The sequence below is a fragment of the Dysidea avara genome, chromosome 4 (genome assembly GCF_963678975.1).
Source record: "Dysidea avara chromosome 4, odDysAvar1.4, whole genome shotgun sequence".
NCBI classification, from domain to species: domain Eukaryota; kingdom Metazoa; phylum Porifera; class Demospongiae; order Dictyoceratida; family Dysideidae; genus Dysidea; species Dysidea avara.
The window spans coordinates 6,272,465-6,297,188 of record NC_089275.1 but is presented as its reverse complement, the minus strand read 5'-3'; the positions used below and the strand labels follow the sequence as shown (position 1 = coordinate 6,297,188).

The following is a 24,724-nucleotide window of genomic DNA, read 5'->3' as shown; positions in this document are numbered from 1 at the left end:
CGGTCGCAGATCTACCTACAGCACGAGCCTGAGTGACACCCCCTTGAAGAGACAATCGTATAATGCCTTTATTGGCAGGTGTTTACTAGTCTGGCGCGGCCGCCCCTTCGCATAAAGAGGAAGGGTCTGGTTAGTCTCGTGTGGCCAAACCGCTTTTTCTCAGCACGGCGCTTATCGATTAAAATTATAAGCGCCTGCTCGAAACCTAGTTTGTATTGTAGCTGTATTTTGTGCTTTTCCCCTTTATATAACACCAGTTACTTAAAAAAGGTTTCGAGCAGGCGCTTATAATTTTAATCGATAAGCGCCGTGCTGAGAAAAAGCGGTCTGGCCACGCGAGACTAAGGGTCTGGTTACTCTAGCATACAATTTTTTTAAGTGACTGGTGTTATATAAAGGGGAAAAACACAAAATACAGCTACAATACAAACTACTCTACAACTAAACTACAAACACAATTAATTACAACAGCAGTTTGGGGAAAGGAAAATCAGAGTCCTCACACTGCAAAGCCCAGTACCATAAAATCATACGGGCATTGTTCATCCATAAAGAAACTGAAAGTTGTTGTAACAAATGTTTACAAGTCTGTTTGGTTGACGCACCACTTCTGGCTGTGGTGTGTTCAGCGATGGTACGAAGGGTTTGAAGCGCAAATGGTGACCAAACACCAAAAGTTTCTACAACAAGTGGGACAAAGTCACACCCCACCTCCTCTACAGCATTTTGGTGTCTCTGGTCCTTGGCTAACTCACCAGCTGCAGCAGCTACCCCAGCACAAGAAGCAGAAAAAGAAATGTGAGAAGGCTGGGTAGTGCTACGAACAGACACATCAAAATAAGCTGGACGACCATGCTGAAAATCAGGGTGGTACACATCTCCTGGGTGAGAATTATCTTCATAAGAAACACGTTGTTCCTTCAAAACTCCTGAGTGACTCTGGGACAAAGCATGACAAACAATGTCAACTAGAGCATCATGGCGACGAATTCTCATAGGACCATGGGAACATTCCAGAAGATGGTCACCAAATTGGTCAATGGAAGCAAGACACACACATAATGGGGAAAGTGGAAATAGTGGAATTCCGAGCCACAAATGAATGCCAACAACAAACTCAGGACCAGGAATAGCCAGAGCAAGGGAGACTTGAGGAATAGCTTTGAGCCATCCACTGCTAGTACCAGATGAGTGAGAGAGAGCAGTAAGTCGAGCACGGTTTTGGATGTTGGAAGAAGCAAATAGTAGGTCATACTGATTTTGATCTAACAGAGCTTGTAAGTCCTGCTGGGTAGCAGAGGGAATAAAGATATCAGATGTAAACCTTTCAAAGGTAGTAACAGCATGTTCTTCATTAAACACTAGATCATGAAAGTCCTGGTATAGAAGATGAGAAGCATTACAAATTTGTAGCAGTAGAATGTAATTAAACAATGACATCACAACAATGGCAACAAGAATAACATGTCTGACGACCATACAAAGTAAGCAGATCTCAGTTACACCGTATAGACGACTACCAGCAGTCTCAATCACTCGCTCAATCATTATCTCATCTTCATGAAACTTCGTGAGAGAGAACCATCAGTATTATTGATGACACAAACAATTACAATCAAATGTCCTCGGACACATGCTACCACAAAAATAGGACATGAAAAGCCCCACAGGTGGGCATGGCAAGGAGTACAATTAACAAAAAAACAAAACACACACACAATTAATAATGAAAAATGTCTTGCCAACATAATGCTCAAAAGTCCACACACCATTCTTGGCAGCTCTTCGCCATAAATATTCTTAATCTCTTTCACTCATTACGTAATTTCATAGTATCTATGGTAACTTCTAAACAAACGTCACAAATTCAGTAATTACCAACAACGCGATCTGATTGGTGTTAGCTACCTGTTTTCGGTAACAGGCTACAAATTTTGTATGCTAGAGTGACCAGACCCTTCCTCTTTATGCGAAGGGGCGGCCGCACCAGACTAGGTGTTTACATGGAGGTGATAGAAGCGTGCGACGATTTTATTTAACGCCGATCAAAACAGTTAGCACGTGACGCTCACTAGACAAGCGAACTCGGGACTGAAGCGAACTGGTGTTCATTTTGTGTCTGAAAGTAGGCGACAGCGATTGGGATACAAAACATAATAAACATCATGATTGGAAGTTGCTACTAATCGCTGGAGGTTAGTTTGTGCTGGTTAAAACACTTTGATAGTCTTATTTCTTTAGTCTCTCGTTACTAGGCTAGCTTCACTTGTGTATGGGATTGGAGAAAGCCTCACCTGGCAGGCCATTGTGCGAAGAAAGTGCAGTTTCCAGCTGGTAAGTTTGTGTGATGATACATAGCTCTCCACCTGAAGCCTTTTGGTGCCAGGAGTGCCCAGACTGATCACTGATATGGGCCATGAGAAAACTACATAAATATTCACTGCCAATTTGCATCCCACGTACTGAATGCTGATGGAGAGAACAAACACAACATACACAAAATGTGCCCTTAGGCTGATAATGTGCATGGTTGTAACTGCTATTATTAGATGTAGCTAAGTCAGCCGCCATCAGCAATGCTCCACATGCTTGTGCACACTGACATATCCATGAAATTTTGATATTGCATTTCAACACATTTGTTCCCCAACTTTTTTTTTTTTGGTCTTGCAGGATATTCATCGCATCATGTGATCATTTTAGTACAAATGACCCAGCTCATGTTAAATATATACATAACTCAGATATCAGTTGTAGGTGACATACAGTTGAAATACTCTGCCTTTATCCCAATCTTACCGTGGTCTGCTCTTGGCAACTCCAGCCATGTCTTAATCCAGCACTCTAATCCATCCTCATTTAAACATATCATGTAACACAAATTGTGTACGATTGCATAAAATTAAGTAATAAGTATTTGTTGGATGTTTAAGCTTTACTGCTTGTAGGCGTCAGATTCAATACCATGATTCTCACAATTTAAAGTGCAATCTTGCATTCTCACATCTCCATGGTCAGATAATCACTGATTGTAATTGCATACTAATGCATCCCTTATGTTTATGTGCCAGTCAATTCCTCATGCAAGATGTGACCACATTTATTCAACATCATCATCACTACTCTTGTAAGTCAACAGATAACATTACAATGTGATATGTATAAGTAAAAACCGTTACTTGATAAAATGTTCCTGTTCCATCTGCTTCAATTTTCCTTCTGTTTCATCTCTAATGGAAAACCATACAATGGATCACATCACATGATTTCATTACCCTCACCTAGTCCATGAGATAATTCTCCACTCTCTCCAGTAGTACTTGTGTGGCCACTGATGGTGCTACTCTGTTTGGCAGTGGAGGAAAATAGAATGGGTGACTTCTCCCTACTAGTATGGCTCTGTGTTTGAAGCCATTTACTGTATTTCTTTTGCTCCTCTAGGAGATTAACCAGTGTGTTATGTATATCATACTAACACAGCACTAAACTCTCACCCCAGATTGATAGATCTATGCCATGAATTGATGACCAGCCACTATCACTTCTATAACCTGATAACTTTTTGCTACTGGCATAACTCCTTTTTGGTGGTAAGGAAGAAGAGAAATTTTCACCTCCTAGGTGTGATGGCAGAGGTAGTGGTTTGTGTTCTATCATCTCCTCAATCCTTAACTGTGTGAGCTGTAATAACAGTTAACTGTAGATAAGTCAATACAGCAAACAATACATAGTTTCTAGACTACATATTTATGGGCTTATCCTTGTAGTAATCAAACATTAAATTAAAACCTTTACACAAAAGTGTGTGATGTCTGAAAGAGACTTTCATGATTTCACACTACTTATATTCTTATTCAGTACGCTGTTTAGCAATCGACCCATATCTCAGTAATCTGTGGTTTGAATAATACAGGTTATAGAGGTGACTACTTGTACATTGACAAGAATGTACCAGTGAGGTTCAAATTTTGTCAATATTTACTACAGTTACATATGCATAAATATTGTACGTTATTACCCAACTACAGTATGGCCACAATGAAAAAAGTTTTGAAGACACACATGCAGTATCAAGTATAGCAAGTTAGATAGGAATTACTGTACAAATCATGAACAGTGGTTAGCAGTTCATAATAGATATCGCCTATTTGTTTTACCAAACCCCTAGTAGAGCACTGACTTAAATTCCACCTTAGTAATTATAAGCCCCCAACCACAAAAGAAACCTTGGAAGTTAATATGAAGGTGTATAGGTCCACTACTAAATATCAGTGGTATATCTACAGCAGGGCTTTGTAGGGCCTAGGCCCTGCCAAATTTGGCTAGTACCCTACCAAACTGAAGATTACTAAACCCACAATCACCAACTTTTCATGGGTCATTGCATTATCTAACAAGTGAAACTAGCTATTCTATACTAAATTACTCACCAAACTATTAGTATTGAGCTGTCACGAAGCCAATAATTACAATGATTCTAATTAGCACTCATCAATTGAGCATGTGATAAAATCATTTGTTGGTGATATTGATAAGGACATGTCTTTCTAGTGTTCTTGTAGTTCATATCTATAGATCCTTGTAGATTTCATCAGGTATAGGTGTAGTGTTGACTTGTTCTAATGTTTTTAGTGCTGTACAATCTGAGCAGGTTAAATATAGTTATAAACTAGCTACTTCATGAAAAATCTAAAAGCATGTTTTTGTAGCTGAAATGACCTCAGATGCCATTTTGCAGCTGTTGAAATTCTTTTTTTTTTCTGGGGGAATGCTCCTGCCTCCAGCAGCATATACAGTGCCCTAGCTGTGCCCTACTAATAAATATGAATTCAAAAAGGTACTTCTAAAAGAACTGAAATAGTACTGTTATCCTTATATGCATGGTAGTGACACATAATAGAGATCACGTATATTTGAAATGAAGCAAAAGTAGTGGTATATAATAGAGAGATTGCTTATGTTTTGCCAAACTCCTATCCTAAATACCACCTTAGAAAGATCCCCTTCCACAAAAAAATTCCTTAGGGGTTAATTTGGAAGGAGTATAGCTTTACTAATTAATATGGAATCAACAGGAACTAAAGCCACACCAAGTCAAACCTTTAGTTTCTGTCACCCGCCCACATATAGTGCAACCAGGCATGTACTTCCAAAAAGTTAAATTTCATGTTTCTGGTTATAACTTGAGACATACACCACACATCTTAATTCTGTTTTTTGCACATGGTTATACTCATGTATCTGTACATATCTGTACACAGGTTACCATGGAAACAACCACAATTATCTCAAAAATGGTATATTTATGGTTTTGGGTTTTTTGTATCTAGTTTTATATACTTTTGAGTTTTTCAATAATTTTCTAGTAAATGAAAGGTCTCATCAAGCCTGACAATTCATAGTACCAGATTTGTAAAAAAATGTTTTAAAAGTAAGTTATGGTGATTTTTGTGATTTTCATAGGGTTTCGAAAAAATGTATCTAGTTTCACATACTTCAAAATTTTTACATATACTCATTATTTTCTGAAAGGAGATAGACATGCCTAAAATTTGTAGCTGGGGTTTTGTAAATTTCTTTTTAGTTTTTGTTTTATGACATCGTAAAGTTAGATTATGGATTTTTCTGTGAAATTTGCTGAAAACCACAATTTATAAAAGTACGCTCTGAGACACTGCAAATATGTATAACCACAAAAAAACCAAAAATTATGAAATACTAATGAGCAAAGCAACACATGAAAGGATAAAAACATTATAGAATGTATCTAGTGGCATATAGAAATAAATGCGTGGGCGAGGAAGTAAGTTTGGAGGTTTATGCCCGGTTGCACTATAGAAAACCTGGAACCCCAGTTTATGATGACTAGTATCAAGACACACGATAGTGTGTCGTGCGGCCCAAGAAGCCGGCACGCCACACCGTGAGTATATTGACAGGAAGAAAGAAAATGTCATTTTCACACATTTGTATCTCGTTGATACCTCATCCGATTGGAACCAAATTTGCTGCAGAGTTGCCCGCCAGCTAGGGGAGTCTACATTCCAAATTTGAAGGAAATCACTCAAGCCCTTTCCGAGATACTAGTGGCCAAAGTTTGTTTTTTTTTTCTTCGTTTTTTTTTCTTCTTATTCTTCTTCTTTGTCTTTTCGCACACTTGCAAAAATTGCTATAAAACGCAAACGCGTACTCCGATCGCCTTGAAATTTGGCACACAGAAGGGGAGTCCAAAGGCAAATCCTAGCATCAAATTTGGTGCAAATCCGATGAATGATTCAGGAGGTATGACCGATTATTCGCGTAAAACAAGATCGATTTGTTGTCATGCCTACAGGGTAAACCGCTTCATGGAATGAGTTGAAAATTGCTATGCAGATGGAGTAACCATCGTAGGAGTGCCTTTTGGTGGTTTGAAAGGAATCGAGATTAAGACCACGGAGATATGACACAAAACCCAACCTGTGTCACAATTACGCGATCAAATTTTATGAATACAAAAAAGTATTAGTTTTTACGCCTACTAGGCAAACCGCTTAGAGCAATGAGCTGAAAATCGATGTATAGCTGGAATAATCTTCATTGAAAGTCCTTGCAGTAGTATAGAAGAATTGGATTACAAACCACTGAGTTATGATTCGAAAGCCAACTCCGTGTAGCAAATGCGAGATCGAGATACTCTAATAGAACAGTCACCCTAATAGAGCATTCAGCTAATTTATTTACTCCATTATAGAATTCTATTACATTACAGGTTATTCTGTAGGCAGTTCAGCTGCAAACAGTTAATCTTATAGACAGTTCAGCAAGAAGCAAGTCACCCTATAGAGAGTTCAGCTACAAATATATCGCTGTAGTGATTCAGAACATTACAAGTCACACTGAAGAGAGTTCAGCTATAAACAAGTCATGCACCCTGTAGAGGGTTCGGCTACACTCTCTAGAGAATTCAGCTACAAACAAGTCACTGTGGAGAGAGTTCAGCTACAAAGAAACTACCCTGTAAAGAGTTCATCTATACAAACAAGTTACCCTATAGAGATCACCTGCAAACAAGTAACCCTGAAGAGAGTTCAGCTACAGACAAGTCACTTTATGGTTTATACAGTGTTCAGCTACAAGTAAGTTACTCTATAGAGAATTCAGCTGCACCAAGTCACTCTGTAAAGAATTTTGCTACAAACAAGTCACCGTGTAGAGAGTTCAGCAACCAAAATACTACTCTATAAAAAGTTCAGCTATACAAACAAGTTACTCTGTAGATAGATCAGCTAGAAACAAGAGAGAGTTCAGCTAGATGAAGTCACCCTGTAGAGAACTCAGCTGCAAAGAAACCGTGTAGAGAGACCAACTACAAACAAATCACCCTGCAGAGCATTCAGCTATAAACAAATCACCCTGTAGAAAGTTCAGGTACAAACAAATCACCCTATATACAGTTCAGCTACAAAAAAAATCACTCTGTAGAGAGTTCAGCTATAAAGAAGTTATGCTACAGTGAGATCAGTTTGAAACAAGAGATTTCAGCTATAAACAAATTAACCTGTAGAGAGTTCAACTATGAACAGATCATCCTGTAGATAGTTCAGCTAGATACAAGTCACCCTATAGAGAGATCAGCTAGAGGAAGTCACCTTGTAGAGAGATCAGCTAGAAAAAAGTTGCCTTGTAGAAAGTTCAGTAACAAAGAAACCATCCTGTAGAGAGTTCAGCTACAAACAAATCACCCTGTAGAGAGTTCAGCTGCAAACAAATCACCCTGTAGAGAGTTCAGCTACAAACAAATCAACTTGTAGAAAGATCAGCTCGAGGAAGTCACCTTGTAGAGGGATCAGCTAGAAACAAGTCACCTTGTAGAGAGTTCAGGTACAAAGAAACCACCATGTAGACAGTTCAGCTGCAAACATATCGCCTGTAGAGTTCACACAGCTAGAAACAAATCACCCTGTAGAGAGATCAGCTAGAAGAGGTCACCTTGTAGAGAGTTCAGCTACAAAGAAACCATCATGTAGAGAGTTCAGCTGCAAACAAATCACCCTGTAGAGCGTTCAGCTACAAAAAGATCACCCTGTAGAGAGATCAGCTAGAAGAGGTTACCTTGTAGAGAGTCCAGCTACAAAGAAACCACCATGTAGAGAGATTAGCTGCAAACAAATCACCTGTAGAGAGTTCAGCTAGAAACAAATCACCCTGTAGAGAGATCAGCTAGAAGAAGTCACCTTGTAGAGAGTTCAGCTACAAAGAAACCATCGTGTAGAGAGTTCAGCTACAACGAAACCACCATGTAGAGAGTTTAGCTGCAAACAAATAACCTGTAGAGAGTTCAGCTAGAAACAAATCACCCTGTAGAGAGATCAGCTAGAAGAGGTCACCTTGTAGAGAGTTCAGCTACAAAAAAACCCATCATGTAGAGAGTTCAGCTGCAAACAAATCATCCTGTAGAGAGTTCAGCTACAAAAAGATCACCCTGTAGAGAGTTCAGCTAGAAGAAGTCACCTTGTAGAGAGTTCAGCTACAAAGAAACCATCATGTAGACTCTGAGAGTTAAGCTGCAAACAAATCACTCTGTAGAGAGTTCAGCTAGAAGAAGTCACCTTGTAGGGAGTTCAGCTACAAAGAAACCATCATGTAGACTCTGAGAGTTAAGCTGCAAACAAATCACTCTGTAGAGAGTTCAGCTAAAGAAGTCACATTGTAGAGAGTTCAGCTACAAAGTAACCATCGTGTAGAGAGTTCAGCTACAACGAAACCACCATGTAGAGAGTTTAGCTGCAAACAAATAACCTGTAGAGAGTTCAGCTAGAAACAAATCACCCTGTAGAGAGATCAGCTAGAAGAGGTCACCTTGTAGAGAGTTCAGCTACAAAAAAACCCATCATGTAGAGAGTTCAGCTGCAAACAAATCATCCTGTAGAGAGTTCAGCTACAAAAAGATCACCCTGTAGAGAGTTCAGCTAGAAGAAGTCACCTTGTAGAGAGTTCAGCTACAAAGAAACCATCATGTAGACTCTGAGAGTTAAGCTGCAAACAAATCACTCTGTAGAGAGTTCAGCTAGAAGAAGTCACCTTGTAGGGAGTTCAGCTACAAAGAAACCATCATGTAGACTCTGAGAGTTAAGCTGCAAACAAATCACTCTGTAGAGAGTTCAGCTAAAGAAGTCACATTGTAGAGAGTTCAGCTACAAAGTAACCATCGTGTAGAGAGTTCAGCTACAACGAAACCACCATGTAGAGAGTTTAGCTGCAAACAAATAACCTGTAGAGAGTTCAGCTAGAAACAAATCACCCTGTAGAGAGATCAGCTAGAAGAGGTCACCTTGTAGAGAGTTTAGCTACAAAGAAACCACCATGTAGAGAGTTCAGCCCCAAACAAATCACCGTGTAGAGAATTCAACTACAAACAAATTGCCCTGTAGAGGGATCAGCTACCTTGTAGAGAGTTCAGCTACAAAGAAACCACCATGTAGAGAGTTCAGCCTCAAAAAAATTACCGTGTAGAGAATTCAACTACTAACAAATCGCCCTGTAGAAGAATCAGCTAGAAGAGGTCACCTTGTAGAGAGTTCAGCTACAAAGAAAACATCATGTAGAGAGTTCAGCTACAAAGAAATCACCTTGTAGAGAGTTCAGCTAGAACAAGTCACCTTGTAAAGAGTTCAGCTACAAAGAAACCACTATGTAGAGAGTTTAACTGCAACAAATCACCAGTAGAGAGTTCAGCTAGAAACACATCACCCTGGAGAGAGATCAGCTAGAAGAGGTCATCTTGTAGTGAGTTCAGCTACAAAGAAACCACCACATAAAGAGGTCAGCTGCAAATAAATCACTTGTTGAGAGTTCAGCTACAAACAAATCCCCCTGCAGAGGGATCAGCTAGAAGAAGTCACCTTGTAGAGAGTTCAGCTACAAAGAAACCATCATGTAAAGAGTCCAGCTGCAAACAAATCACCCTGTAGAGAGATCAGCTAGAAGAAGTTACCTTGTAGATAGTTCATCTATACAGACAAATCACCCTGTAGAGAGATCAGCTACAAAGAAACCACCATGTAGAGAGTTTAGCTGCAAACAAATCACCTGTGGAGAGTTCAGCTAGAAACAAATCACCCTGTAGAGAGATCAGCTAGAAGAAGTCACCTTGTAGAGAGTTCAGCTACAAAGAAACAGAGGCGTAGCCAGGGGGGGCAAGGGGGGAATTTGCCCCCCCATCACCGTAGTGGATTTTTTTTTTAATTTCCATCACAAGCTTACTAATATTAAACTGACGCGCAAATGACTATAAATTATGTGCGCTACTACGCGGTACCACCTGGGGTTGCTAGTGAACGCGCACACACAACATTCAACTCGCTCGTGAATCCACCGAACGAAAATATTAGAGACACACTTCTATATTTAGCCTAGATTACTCACGTGAAAGAGCATTTCGAATCTAAAGAGTGACCCGCTCAAAGGACCTTGCCGTGGTAGGAGTCACAACTCACAAGTGATAAAGGAGACCAGATAATGCTAAGAATCTACTGCCTATGAGGTCATAAAGTGTTAAATGTAGTCTACCAAGTTTATTTTCTCGAGTCGATCACACTAGATCTTTGTACGGCAGTGCTGCCAGTGTAGTCGGCCTATTCCAAGAGGGCGGTTCTTCAGAACCCCCTGGCTACGGGCCTGGATCAGTCTCAAGCTTACAAGTTCTGCTAGCAAGAAAGACCGGTGGGATTTCATGCAATACTTGGCATTTGAATTTCGCCGAGTGAAGTGAGTGAACATGTCATTCTTTCAGCAGTGTGCTAGGACTGCAACACAAGCTGTGGCTAACGTAAAGTAACTTGTATTAGCACTAAAATATTAACAATATAGCTCTACCGGACTGTGGATGAATTTGTTGGAGTACGGTTGTGGCACGTGTGATGATGCTTGACGAATGAATCATTGATAAAAGATAAGCAATCAATACTGAAGTAGTTACGTAGCTAGTTGTGTGAGCTGTAATAATACAACACCGTATGTTGGCTACCCACCATTGGGTCATTAGCCCTTTTTGCAATCATGAATTATTTTGAGTGTTTCGTGAGGGCATGCCTGCCCCTCCATCACCTTCTGGCTAGCTACGCCCCTGCAAAGAAACCATCATGTAGAGAGTTCAGCTACAAAGAAACCACCATGTAGAGAGTTTAGCTGCAAACAAATCACCTGTAGAGAGTTCATCTAGAAACACTGTAGAGAGATCAGCTAGAAGAGGTCACCTTATAGATAGTTCAGCTACATTTCAAGTCACCCAGTAGAGAGATCAGCTGCAAAATAATATCCTGTGGGGAATAATGGGCATGTAAAAAATATATGTATATAATTTGTATAATTACTAATAAAATCAAAAATAATTGAAGTATTAAAAATCTTCTTTAAGTTCTTTTCTCCTTCCTGTGGTAAAGAAAAAAACACATGGGTTAAAAACCCCCAAAGCCAGCCATTGGCTGGCTTTGCAGTATACAAATACAAAAAGAAGTGATATCTAATCAAAAACAGCCAAGCTGTAAAAAAAGGTGCGGCCCCCAAAAAGGCCATGGTGAAAAAAGATGTGAAATCCAAGGTGGCGGCCAAGAAATGGCTGTGATGGTAGGTTAATGGTAAAAAATTTTAATAACGACAATTCAGGTGAATTTTGTGCCGCTTGGTCTTGGCACCAAATTCACCTGAATTGTCGTTATTAAAATTTTTACCATTAACCTACCATCACAGCCATTTCTTGGCCGCCACCTTGGATTTCACATCTTTTTCCACCATGGCCTTTTGGGGGGCCGCACCTTTTTTTACAGCTTGGCTGTTTTTGATTAGATTGATATTAAAGGTGCTTAAGTGCATGTGATCCAGTAAAAACCAAGGACACAGATTTTTTTAGACACTGCAAAAGATCGAGATACCCTAATAGAGCAGTCACACTCCTCTTAACTCTAATTAGAACAGTCAGGTATTAGTATACACTAAAATGTTTCTGACTAGTCTTTTCCTTGATGTTATATAGCTATTTAATGCTTCTGTTACCAGTAACCAAAGAAACTTCAGTATGTATTATTAACCACTTTTAACTTTCCTAATGATTCAAATGCGATCCTCTAATGACTAATTAGTCAAATGCGATCCTCTAATGACTAATTAGTCTAATAACTCTTCTTAGTCTTCTAGTGGATCTAAAGTTCAACTTCCTTATCACTGAACACTGGTACACTGACTGGAAAGCCGGTAAAATTCTGTGAGGTCAAACTACAACTTTTCCATGACTAAAATGACTGTATTGTCTTAAATTAACCAGTGACAACCCTTAGTTAAAACATCAACTTTTTCTGAAAACGCTAGCACTAGCCTAAAGCACTGAATGGCTCAAAAACTTTGACAGTTACTTTTCTAAATTAAGGCTTACTGAATAAAAAGCTGGAAACACATAGCTAGTGGGCTAAGATGTCACGTTTGAATGAAGAGTTTCTGATGAGTAAATAATTTAATTTCCTGCATGTTGGATCATTTGTACAACTTAGCTAATGAATAATACTTTCCTGATGTAGACAATGAGACATTTTACTAGGAAAGCAAAATATAGTTTCATGAGCAGACCTTTGTTGTGCTCAAGTTGTTTTGAAGCCTTGTAACTAGTAACAATTTTCCTAGTGCATTTTTGTAGGAGCATAATTACTTATGCTATAGAATATTAGTTAAGCTTGGTTAATACACTAAAATCAACGTGAATTGGATATATTGAGCAAATACTAATAATAGTACTATACAGTGTGTCATCACAATTATATATTACTGAAGACTCTATAGCCCAATCATCTGCCCGCCCGCATCCTTTTATTTGCTAGAGAGTGACCAGTAACTAAGGTATGACTTGGAGTGGCCTAATGAAAGTTTTTAGCAAACGGAAATATACTATTTTGTTCATGGAAGTGAAAGGAGTCTCTGTAAACAAGATACATGTACAGTTAAAACCTTGAAAGACAGCTAATAATTATAGTAAGTGGTTTTATAGGCCATGTGGCATAATATGTTTGATTGCTCCATTAGAGTATTTGTTTGACTGTACTATTAGAGTATATCAATATTTAAGTGGCTTTTCAGCTCCACCCAAGTTGACAAAACCAGAGAATGATTTTACTGAACCTTCTAGTTACAGCCCTGCTTTTGCAAAATAACTTCAGGAAACCATGCACACATTCACAGCTTAATTGTGGACACATCATAATGATTAGCCTGTTCAATCAAGCTGAGGTTTTGAAAAGGATATAAACAGATATTAAAATAATTGTATTTCAGGCCATGATTACTGCTGTAATTGATAAGAATAATGGACAATAACTTAAGTACCTCACTACTACTGTTAGTGGTAGCAATAAGAATTGAATTACATATTTATTTATATTAGCTAAATAATTTCCACATGATTCATGCAGGCTACACATAGAAAATTATGTCTAGTAGTAACAAGATTAAGGTATTCACAACATAATTACTTGATCCAACTGTGTAATATCCACTGCTTTCTTCAGCATAAACTGTACAACATTCCTTTGACCTTCTTGTAGTGCTAATTGTAGTGGTGTATTGTTGTACTGTTGTGATATAAAAGATGACAATTATACTATATACAACAAACACACCATTATGTTGCAGTAATGAGGTATACACATAAACTAATTAAAGAACACTGTATTGTTGTAATGGTAATCATAAAACAAATGGATACAAATGCATGATTTGCAAAGAGAAAACATCCTGATTTCCTGGCAAACTTCTTGAGTGGCTGTAGGATTAAGGTTGCCAAGACACAGAATTTTTTTTTCTACTACTTTTCAAACATACTTAATATAAATGGAAAAACCAAAGGTGTCCTACAGACCTTCAGCACTTGTGCTGCCTTAATAAATAAATAAATAAACAAACAAACAAACAAACAAACAAACAAATAAATATATTAATATCATTTAACATAAGAGTAGCTATATCAAAAAGTGTAATTGATAGCTGTCAAGCAAAAACAAAACACCAGCTAATCAAAGTGAAACTTTAAATTGCTGTGTACAACATGTGCATAACCCTCAACAAGAAAGCATAAACAAGATAGAACCTAATTTCCACTCATTGTACTTCTTCACTAGTTCAAAAGCCAAAAGGAGAAATGATTAACACATTTCCTACACTTTATATCTCTACAGGTATGTCACTTGTCTGTATTAATTTTCAAGATCTCTATAACAACCTATTCTATAAAACAAGCTCTTCTAATGCCACCCAGATTATTCTGATAGCACAGCCATGGCGACAATATGTAACTAATCATTAATGATGACATGCAGAGTATTACACTAACTGTACAAAGGTCTAATTTGCTTAGTGCTATTGGAAAAGTACAATTTTGCTGACATATTCAATACATGATGCTATAAAATGCCATAAAATTAATGTATGGTTAACACATGCATTATGGTAGAGAATATAATTATTAATAATATATGGTTACCATGACTTTTTTTTTGATGTGTAATACATGATAATATCACAGTATGCATATGTCCTATAAGGATAAAGAGCTAGTATCAAAGTATTAATCAGACAAGGAACTAATAACCTTTGGTACTTCAAGACTCTTCAAAACCTAACAACACAATAAACTTCTCATTACTACAATGCATATACACTTGAAATATACAAGAAGTCTAGTAGTATACCCCCAAAATCATCCAAATGTGATAAGGTACAGTACATTATCAGTACAGACACCACCTCTACAACACTAACACACTGGTAGCCTAGGATGTTTCTGACTCCCTGTATTTACAGGCCTAGCCTTCTCACAGGTCCCTAGCGAGATAGCACTTAATACATATATATATATACACATATATATATACATATCAAGGCACACCATAGTGTGTCATGCAGCCCAAGAAGCCGGCACGCCTCACCATGGGTATGTATATTGAAAGGAAAAATAAAACATCATTTTCACACCTTTGCATCTCGGTGATCCTTTATCTGAATGGAACCAAATTTGCTGCAGAGTTGCCCACCAGCTAGTGGGGCCCTCATTACAAATCTGAAGGAAATCGCTCCAGCTATTTCCAAGATACAAGCTGCCAAAGTTTCAACTTTTTTCTTCATTTTTTTTTCGTCTTTTCACACACTTTGCAAAAATTGCTATAAAACACAAACGCATAAGCTGATCGCCTTGAAATTTGGCACACATAAAGGGAGTCCAAAGATGAATCGTAGTATTACATGTGGTATAAATCTGATGAATGGTTCAGGATTTATGACCGATTATTCACATAAAACAAAATTGATTTGTTGTCATGCCTACAGGGTAAACCACTTCATGGAATGAGTTGAAAATTTGTTTGTGGATAGATCAACCATTGTAGGAGTGCCTGTTGGTAGGGTCTGCAATGTGAAAAATCGATATCCTCCAATCAACTACCTAACTATTGTCATGTGTTAGGCTAAGTGTAACTTGAATAACACCAGCGTGGCAGCCAAGTTTATCACTTTCTTCTGGTAGAAAATGATATGAATGTCTTAATATCACGTGATTTTTCATTGCAGTGGTTCGTAGGATTCTTCGTATGCCATGATATTCACTCTCAACATTGTTCAGGTAGTCTATCATCAACTCAAAGTATCGGTGGTTTGATAGTGTTGGTCAGTTTCTGGTGGCAGCACGATCTGTGCACCAAAAATGTTTTTTCCTCTGGAACACAAGAAAAGCAGAGCAGCAACTGCACTGTGGGCCAGCAATGACCAGCACTGGGTAAAGTACCTGCATGCAGAGTATGATTAAAATTGAAGCTTGTTAGCCATCTGGCTGAGCCATCTATATGCTGAAATTTGGCCAAAGTGACACAATTTTTGCAAACAAATGCCACATTGATTGATAAATCAGTGAAACAGTCTCCAACAGAAAGGATACAAAGTTTATATAAACATCTAACATTGTGGCAATCTCGTCCATAAATGCACAGAGCAATCCAATGCATGAAATATGCACTCACGTGATCAAAATTCCAAATCAAGGAAAATGCAACCATAATCTATTCCCAAAACCTTAAAATCACTTGAAATCAAATGGCAACAAGTTTGTATGCATTAGGTTTCGTATCTCGATTAGCCCAGCAGTCTAAGACTCTCCCTATGATGCCATCACAGTACCGTAGACTCCAGTTATTAGGCACATATGGTTATTAAGCACATATTGCCTGTTAAGCGCATATGGGTAGACTTGTGCTAGACACCTGTTTGTTAAGCGCATGTGGTTGAAATTGCCTCTGCCACCTTGTGCTACGTAGAATTATTGTCAGAATGAATCAGACATGTCACAGCACACTCGATGCCTTGCCAGGCCCATGTCTTGCAGACACTGCCGTCTGTAATAACGATAGCTGTAGCTGCTACCTGGCTTCTAAGGATTTCCGTTTCCACGACTGAAGCAAACTATTAACTAGTGTTCAAATCATTTGAAAACTGTAGTGGGTACAACTAATTCCCTCCTAGCAGAAATTCCTTACCGTAACTTATAAGCTCATGCACTTAACAAGCATAGTAAATTTCATAAATAATTCCTCCAAAAATTATAAGCACATGCACCTAATAACCAGAGTCTACAGTATAAGACACACCTGTGTTTGCCCAGACCATGCCTGAGTAAACAATTTACACAAATATTTACAAAAGGGACTTACTACAAGATTTCTTTACAGAAATGAAAGCGATTTCATGGGTATTTGTTCCCATTTGAATTTTGATCACATGAGTGTGCATTTCATGCATTGGATTGCTCTTAGTGTTGTTCCAGTATCAGCTAGTTATTACAGTTCTAGTTCCAGTTTTGGAACCATAATCATTAAAATTACAGTTCTAATTCTGGAACCATAACCTTTAGAATTACAGTTTTAGTTCCAGTTCTGGAACCATGACCTTTAGAATTACAGTTCTGATTCCAGTTCTGGAACCATAACCTTTAGAATTACTCCAGTTCAGGAGCCATAACCTTTAGAATTACAGTTCCAGTTCCAGTTCAGGAACCATGCATGACATATTGTTCAATTTTCTAGAACAACACTTATTTAACTTAAGTATTACCAAAAGCCCACAGTGAATTATGGACACTCACTATTATGCTAGTCTTATCAGGTTTAATTGTTTCGTGTATGTAGCTAATATTGTAGTCATCAGCATTATTACACAAACAACTATAACACTAACACTATAGGGTGGTACTAAAAGACCTGTAGCTAATTATCAAGCATTGAACTGAACATATACTAAGCTAGCATTGCATTTGGCATTCTCTTCTAATATTACAGCTAATCAGTCGTTTCAAGCAGTGTTTTAGCACATGCATACATGGTTGTAATACATACAGCTTTTATGAAGTTATGTACTACACTGTGTGTTTTTGTCAGCAGATAATATAAAGTTCTGGTCTTGTAAAGAGCATAAACTCTCATGGGCAAATACTGTATGGCTATGACCAATTCCAGTTCCAGTATTAGTTCCAGTTACTTGATAAACTTTCTTTATATTTCTAGTTCCAAATTTGAGGAAAATAAAATTACAGTTCTAGTTCCAGTTCCAGTCCTAAGGAAAGTAAAATTATTGTTCCAGTTCCAGTTCTAGAACTGGAACTGGAAAAAGGACTGGAACTGGAATTGTTTTAGTTCCAGTACTGAGAACTGGAACAGCACTAATTGCTCTGTGCATTTATTGGGCGAGATTGCTGCATTGTTAGATGTTTATAAGCTTTGTATCTTTTTTGTTGGAGACTGTTCCACTGATTTATCAACCATTGCAGTATTTGTTTGCAAAAATTGTATCGTTTTGGCCGAAATTCAGCATATAGATGGCTCAGCCAGATGGCAGCTAACAAGCTTCAATTCTAATCACATTCCACATGCAGGTACTTTACCTAGTACTAGTTGTTGCTGACCCATGGCACAGTTGCTGCTCTGCTTGTCCTGTGCTCCAGAGAAAGAAACATTTTGTTTGTCACCAAAAAGGTTCACAGATCGTGCTGCAGTGAGCTAAAAATTGGTATGGAATACTCATCCTAGAAAGTCCTTGCAGTAGAACAGAAGAATCGGATTACAAACCACTGAGTTATGATTCGAAAGCCAACTCCGAGTAGCAAACGCAACATCAAGATACTCTAATAGAACAGTCACCCTAATAGAGGATTCAGCTTGTTTAAGATTTACTCCATTATATAATTCTATTACACTGCAAGTTATTCTGTAGGAAGTTCAGCTATTCTGTAGGAAGTTCAGCTGCAAACAGTTAATCTTATAGACAGTTCAGCTAGAAGCAAGTCACCCTGTAGAGAGTTCAGCTACAAATATATCGCAGCAGAGATCCAGAACAGTACAAGTCACACTGATAGGAGAGAGTTCAGCTATAAACAAGTCATACACACTGCAGAGTTCAGCTATAAACAAGTCATACACACTGCAGAGTTCAGCTACAAACAAGTCACTATGGAGAGAGTTCAGCTACAAAGAAACTACCCTGTAGAGAGCTCATCTACACAAACAAGCTACTCTATAGAGATCAGCTGCAAACAAGTAACCCTGTGGAGAGTTCAGCTACAGACAAGTCACTTTATATAATGTTCAACTACAAATAAGTCACTCTGTAGAGAGTTCAGTTACAAACAAGTCACTCTGTAGAGAATTCTGCTACATACAAATCACCATGTAGAGAGTTCAGCAACCAAAAAACCACCTTGTAAAGAGTTCAGCAATACAAACAAGTTACTCTGTAGAGAGATCAGCTAGAAACAAGAGAGATAAGTCACCCTGTAGAGATTCAGCTGCAAAGAAATCCTGTAGAGAGATCAACTACAAATAAATCACCCTGCAGAGCATTCAGCTACAAACAAATCACCCTGTAGAAAGTTTAGCTACAAGCAAATCATCCTGTAGAGAGTTGAGTTACAAAAAACATCACCCAGTAGAGAGTTCAGCTACAAAGAAACTATCCTTTAGAGAGTTCAGCTACAAACATGTCACATTGTAGAGAGTCCAGCTACAAAGAAACCATCCTGTAGAGAGTTCAGCTACAAACAAATCATCCTGCAGAGAGTTTAGCTGCAAACTAATCACCCTGTAGAGAGTTCAGCTACAAACAAATCACCCTGTAGAGAGTTCAGCTAGATAAAAGCCACCCTACAGAGAGATCAGGTCACCCTATAGAGAGATCAGCTAGAAGAAGTCACCTTGTAGAGAATTCAGCTACAAAGAATCCACTCTGTAGAGAGTTCAGCTACAAACAAGTTACCTTATAGAAAGGTCACCTAGAAACAAGTCACCCGGTAGAGATTTTAGCTACAAACAGATGATCCTGTAGATAGTTCAGCTAGATACTGTACAAGTCACCCTGTAGAGAGATCAGCTAAAAGAAGTCACCTTGTAGAGAGATCAGCTAGTCACCTTGTAGAGAGTTCAGCTACAAAGAAACCATCCTGTAGAGAGTCAGTTACAAACAAATGACCCTGCAGAGAGTTAAGCTACAAACAAATCACTGTGTAGGGAGTTCAGCTACAAACAAGTTACCATACAGAGAGATCAGCTTGAAACAAGAGATTTCAGCTACAAACAAATCCCCCTGTAGAGAGTTCAACTACAAACAGAACACATGTAGAGAGATCAGCTAGAAGAAGTCACCTTGTAGAGAGATCAGCTAGAAGCAAGTCACCTTATAGAGAGTTCAGCTACAAAGAAACCATCCTGTGGAAAGTTCAGCTACAAGAAAATCACCCTGCAGAGAGTGCAGCTACAAGCAAATCACCCTGTAGAGAGTTCAGCTACAAACAAATCACCCTGTAGATAGTTTTGCTACAAAAAATCATCCTGTAGAGAGTTCAGCTAGATAAAAGTCACCCTGCAGATCACCCTATAGAGAGATTAGCTAGAAGAAGTTACCTTGTAGAGATTTCAGCTTCAAAGAACCCACTCTGTAGAGAGTTCAGTTACAATGAGGTTCCCCTATATACAGTGGTGATTCTAGACCTGACCTATAGGGAGGGCCAAGTAGGGAACAGCAGAACTATTGCTGTTTGTCTGTAGTATAAAGCAGAATTTCAGAGGGGTGCAACCCCCAGAAGCTGCAGGATTTTTACAATTTAAAGGATTGAAAACAGCCTAAAATTTATGCTAAAAACATGAAAAATGTTAAAAATAACAATGTCAATCTATACTGCAACTTTTCCCCAAGATGTTTAAAAAGTTATTTTTCAGCAGGAGCATGGCTCCCCCTGGCCCTCCCTTAGAATCGCTTGTACCTATATAGAGATCAGCTAGAAACAATTCACCATCTAGAGAAATCCTACATAGAATTCAGCTACAAGCAGATCACCCTGTAGAGAGTTCAGCTACATTTCAAGTCCCTTAGTAGAGAGATCAGCTGTGAACAAGTTATCCAGTAGGGAATAATAGACATGAAATAAATATATGTATATAATTGTATAATTACTGATAAAACCAACAATAGTTGAAGTACAGGTGTATTAAAAATCTGCTTTAAGTCTTTTTCTTCTTCCTGTGGTAAAAAAAAAAAAGGGTTAAAAAGGCCAAAAGCCAGCCTATGGCCGGCTTTGGGGTATACAAATACAAAAAGAAGTAATATCTAATTAAAAACAGCCAAGCTGCATAAAAGGTGCAGCCCCTAAAATGGCCATGTTGAAAATATGTGAAATCCAAATTTCACTTGGAGGAGGCTACACAAATTCACCTGAATTGTTGTTATTAAAATTTTTACCATTAACCCATCGATGGCCAAATTCTCCAGGACCCCTGGCTATATTGCCGAATGGCATCATAGTAACCAACCGTCCAGTACACAGAAATACTTAGTAACGATATATCTAAATATTCACTATAAACTAAGGAGGTTGACTGTACTGTTTTTGGTTACATAACAATAACCACAACAAATTTATCGAACAAAAAAGTCTAAATTTTTAGGTAAAAACCAGCCCAAACAGATAACGGAATCCCAACTAGCTATTTACTAAGGTGTATTACACTCCAAAGAACTATTCTATACAGTTTACTTTACAGTGCAATCCATTCCACAGCTGGTTTCTTCATGATTTGTCCCATTTCTGCTGTTGCACATGTGTATCTGCACTCGTGTCCACCATGCCACATCTGGGATAAAGCAGCCGACTGTCGACTTTACCTGTCTCCATCGATGTATAACACTTTCTTTGTTATCAGCTACTAGGTTTTAAGTCGAAAATAAATTTAATTGGCCTATTATAGCAGGTTATACTTTACGCTATTATATAACAAATGCACACTAGTCCAGGAAGGATCCGGTCATCCCAGAAATGGGACCTCTATAGGCGTGTCCATTTCAGTACTAGTGTATCTTGCTATGAAATATATTTTACTAAGTTATAGTGAGGCTAAAGTTTATTCTATGAGTGAGTTATGATGCCATGCCGCCATATGGCGGCAGTGACCGTAATGGGTTAACCTACTATCACAGCCATTTCTTGGCTGCCACCTTGGATTTCACTTCTTTTTTCACCATGGCCATTTTAGGGGCCGCACCATTTTTTACAGCTTGGCTGTTTTGATTAGATATATACATAATTGAACTTTACTATACATTGGATTGTGATTCTTAGGCATACCCAGGGGTTTACAGGAGTTTCAGGAAACCCATTGATTTTACAAACTACTTGGAACATGGAGAAAGTGGTACTTAGGTTTTCAAAATTTTAAATTCATTATGAAACAGGACACTTTACAAATCGTTTATTTTAGTAAAGCAATGGTGTCTCAAATTATTTTAGTAGTAGTATTTTAACAACAAGTTTAGTGAAAATCAAGACACACAATAGTGTGTCGTGAGGCCAAGTAGACTACGGGCATGCGACAGACAAGTATGTACTTTACAGGAACCGGGAAAGTGCCATTTTCACACATCTGTAACTCGATAGTGCCTGACTGGAAATTAACCATAAAGCACATTTACAATCCAATTTTTGTACACATCGGATATAGAATGAGGGAGTCATTTGTGATTTTTAACAATTCGATAGCGATTTTTTGTCATAGCCACAGGGTAAACCGTTTGAAGGAATGGCTTGAAAATCAGTCTATACATGGAGTATAACCTTCGTAGTGCAAATCTTTTGTGGTTTGAACGAAACTGCACTAACAGTCATGGAGCTATAACAAAAATGCCAACTATATGTAAAATGTGCAAGATCGAGTTTTTTTAATGAAAAGTAATCTAATCAAAAACAGCCTAGCTGTAAAAAAAGGGTGAGGCCTCCAAAAAAGCCAGGGTGAAAAAAGATGTAAGGTGGTGGCCAAGAAATGGCTGTGATGGTAGGTTAATGGCAAAACTTTTTTAGAAAGTTCAGCTAACAACCAGTCACCCACACAGCAGCTCAACTACAATCAAGTCACCCTTCAACTAGTATCAAAACAAATAACTCTGTAGAGTTACAAACACGTCACCCTGTAGAGAGTTCAACTACACCCCGAAGACAATTCATCAGCAAACAAATCCCTCTGTAGAGAGTTCAGCTATGTTTCAAGTCATCCTGTAAAGAGCTCAGTAGAGATCAGCTAGAAACAATTCACCCTGTAGAGATCAGCTAGATACATATCACCCTATAGAGTAATCAGGTAGACTCAAGTCACCCTGTAGAGAAATCAGCTGGAAACAATTCATCCTGTAGAGATCAGCTAGAAACAAATCATCCTGTAGAGATATCAGCTAGAAATAAGTCACCCTGTAGACAGAAACAAGTCACCTGTAGAGAGATCAGCTAGAAACAAACCACCTAGAGAGAATTCAGCTACATTTCGTAGAGTGATTCAGCTAGAAATAAGCAACCCTGCAGAGAGTTCAGCTACAAACTCTGTCAGTAGAGAGATCAGCTAGAAGAAAATTATCCTGCGAAGGGTTCAACTACATTAAGAAGTCACTCTGTAGAGAGAACAGCTAGAAATAATTAACCTTGTAAAGAGATAAACTACATTTCAAATCACCCTGTAGAAAGATCAGCTTGAAACAAATCACCCTGTAGAGAGATCTGGTAGAAGAAGTCACCCTGTGCTGAAACGATCATGGTTTTTTAGTATTCGAGTGCTCTCTAGAGTTAACGATCAAGTACTCATGAATACTAGCTATTTTTAGTCATACCCATTTGACATGTTTTGTACCAACTTTAAACATTTTACAGCTTTTCAAGTAGCAACAATGATACACACACTGTTTTAAAGTACTGATATTAGTGTCCCTGACAAAAAACATGCTAATCAAAACTCTACAGCCTTCATTTTGTCACTCCGTGATGACGAATACATCATGTGAGCTGGGTCACGTGATCTTAACGAGTACTCGAGTACCAATTTACTATCCGATTACCAAATCCTTAATGAGTACTCTCCGAGTGTTAGTATTTGTTTCAGCCCTAGTTACTAGCAACAGGAATGTATGCAACAATTTTGAAAAGGGGCTTCCACTGCAGCTAAATGACTGTTTTATTAGAGTAGTTAATACATTTCCTGACTGCTTTATTAGATTATATCAAATCTAATTAAAATCAGCCAAGCTGTAAAAAAGGGTGCGGCCTCCAAAAAAGCCAGGGTGAAAAAAGATGTGAAATCAAGAGTGGCGGCCAAGAAATGGCTGTGATGGTAGGTTAATGGCAAAAAAATTTAATAATGACAATTCAGATGAATTTGTGTTGCCTCTTCCAAGTTTCACTAGGATTTGACACTGAATTTTCCTGAATTGTCATTATTAAAATTTTTGCCATAACCTACCATCACAGCCATGTCTTGGCCGCCACCCTTGATTTCACATCTTTTTTCACCCTGGCTTTTTTGGAGGCCACACCCTTTTTTACAGCTTGGCTGTTTTTGATTAGATATCACTTCTTTTTGTAATTTCATGCCTAAAGCCAGCCTATGGCCAACTTTAGGTATTTACCACAGAGAGAAAATTATGTATGAGAAGAAGATTTTGATGATTTGTTTAGCTACATGTACATTTAGGCAATAATTTACAAACATTATTGTGTTGATTGATCATAAAAATAAGTCACACAGGTTGAATTGTTCGCAGCTGAACACTCTACAGGGAAATGTGTATGTAGTTCTACAGGGAACCTCTCAATGCAGCTGTACTCTTTGACTACATGGTGAATGATTTGTAGTTGAACTCACCACATGATGACTTATTTCTAACTGAAACACTCTACGAAATGTAGCTGAATTCTCTCTTGTTTCCAGCTGATCTCTCTACAGGGTTACTTGTTTCTATAAATGATCTCTCTACAGGGTGATTTGTTTCTAGCCGATCTCTACAGGATAAATTGTTTTTAGCTGATCTTTCTACAGGGTGACTTGTTTCCTAGGGGCGTAACCAGGATTTTTTGAAAGGGGGTTCCAAGAGTAGTATAGAGTTATCAGAAGCAGGGTGCAGCCCCCAGCCGCTGAGAGACTTTCAATATTTTAATGAATCAAAACTCAGCAAATTGCTATATTTCATGCAAAAAAGTTCAATAATTATAAAGCATATAAGTGCCTTTGGGATGCTAGATAAGCTATCTAGTGGAAACAAACAGCATAACACAAAGCGATACATTATAGTAATCTGTAAGTGATAGTTATCTCACTGGTATAGGAACCATGAATCCACTGATACAAATAGAATGACTTAC

At 38.2% G+C, this 24,724-nt stretch overlaps 1 protein-coding gene across 1 annotated transcript in view; it reads right to left on the bottom strand.

Moving 5' to 3' along the window:
* Positions 1-3,099: 3,099 nt before the first annotated feature.
* LOC136253156 (uncharacterized) overlaps positions 3,100-24,724 on the bottom strand; it is an 84,715-nt gene continuing 63,090 nt past the window's right edge. Inside the window, exons 11-14 of the mRNA XM_066045786.1 lie at positions 13,497-13,595; positions 3,495-3,681; positions 3,282-3,437; positions 3,100-3,230 (exon numbers count right to left, since the gene is read on the bottom strand). Of these exons, the coding sequence (XP_065901858.1) occupies positions 3,208-3,230; positions 3,282-3,437; positions 3,495-3,681; positions 13,497-13,595 (465 nt within the window). The 3' untranslated portion in view covers positions 3,100-3,207. The remainder of the gene's footprint in view (positions 3,231-3,281; positions 3,438-3,494; positions 3,682-13,496; positions 13,596-24,724) is intronic.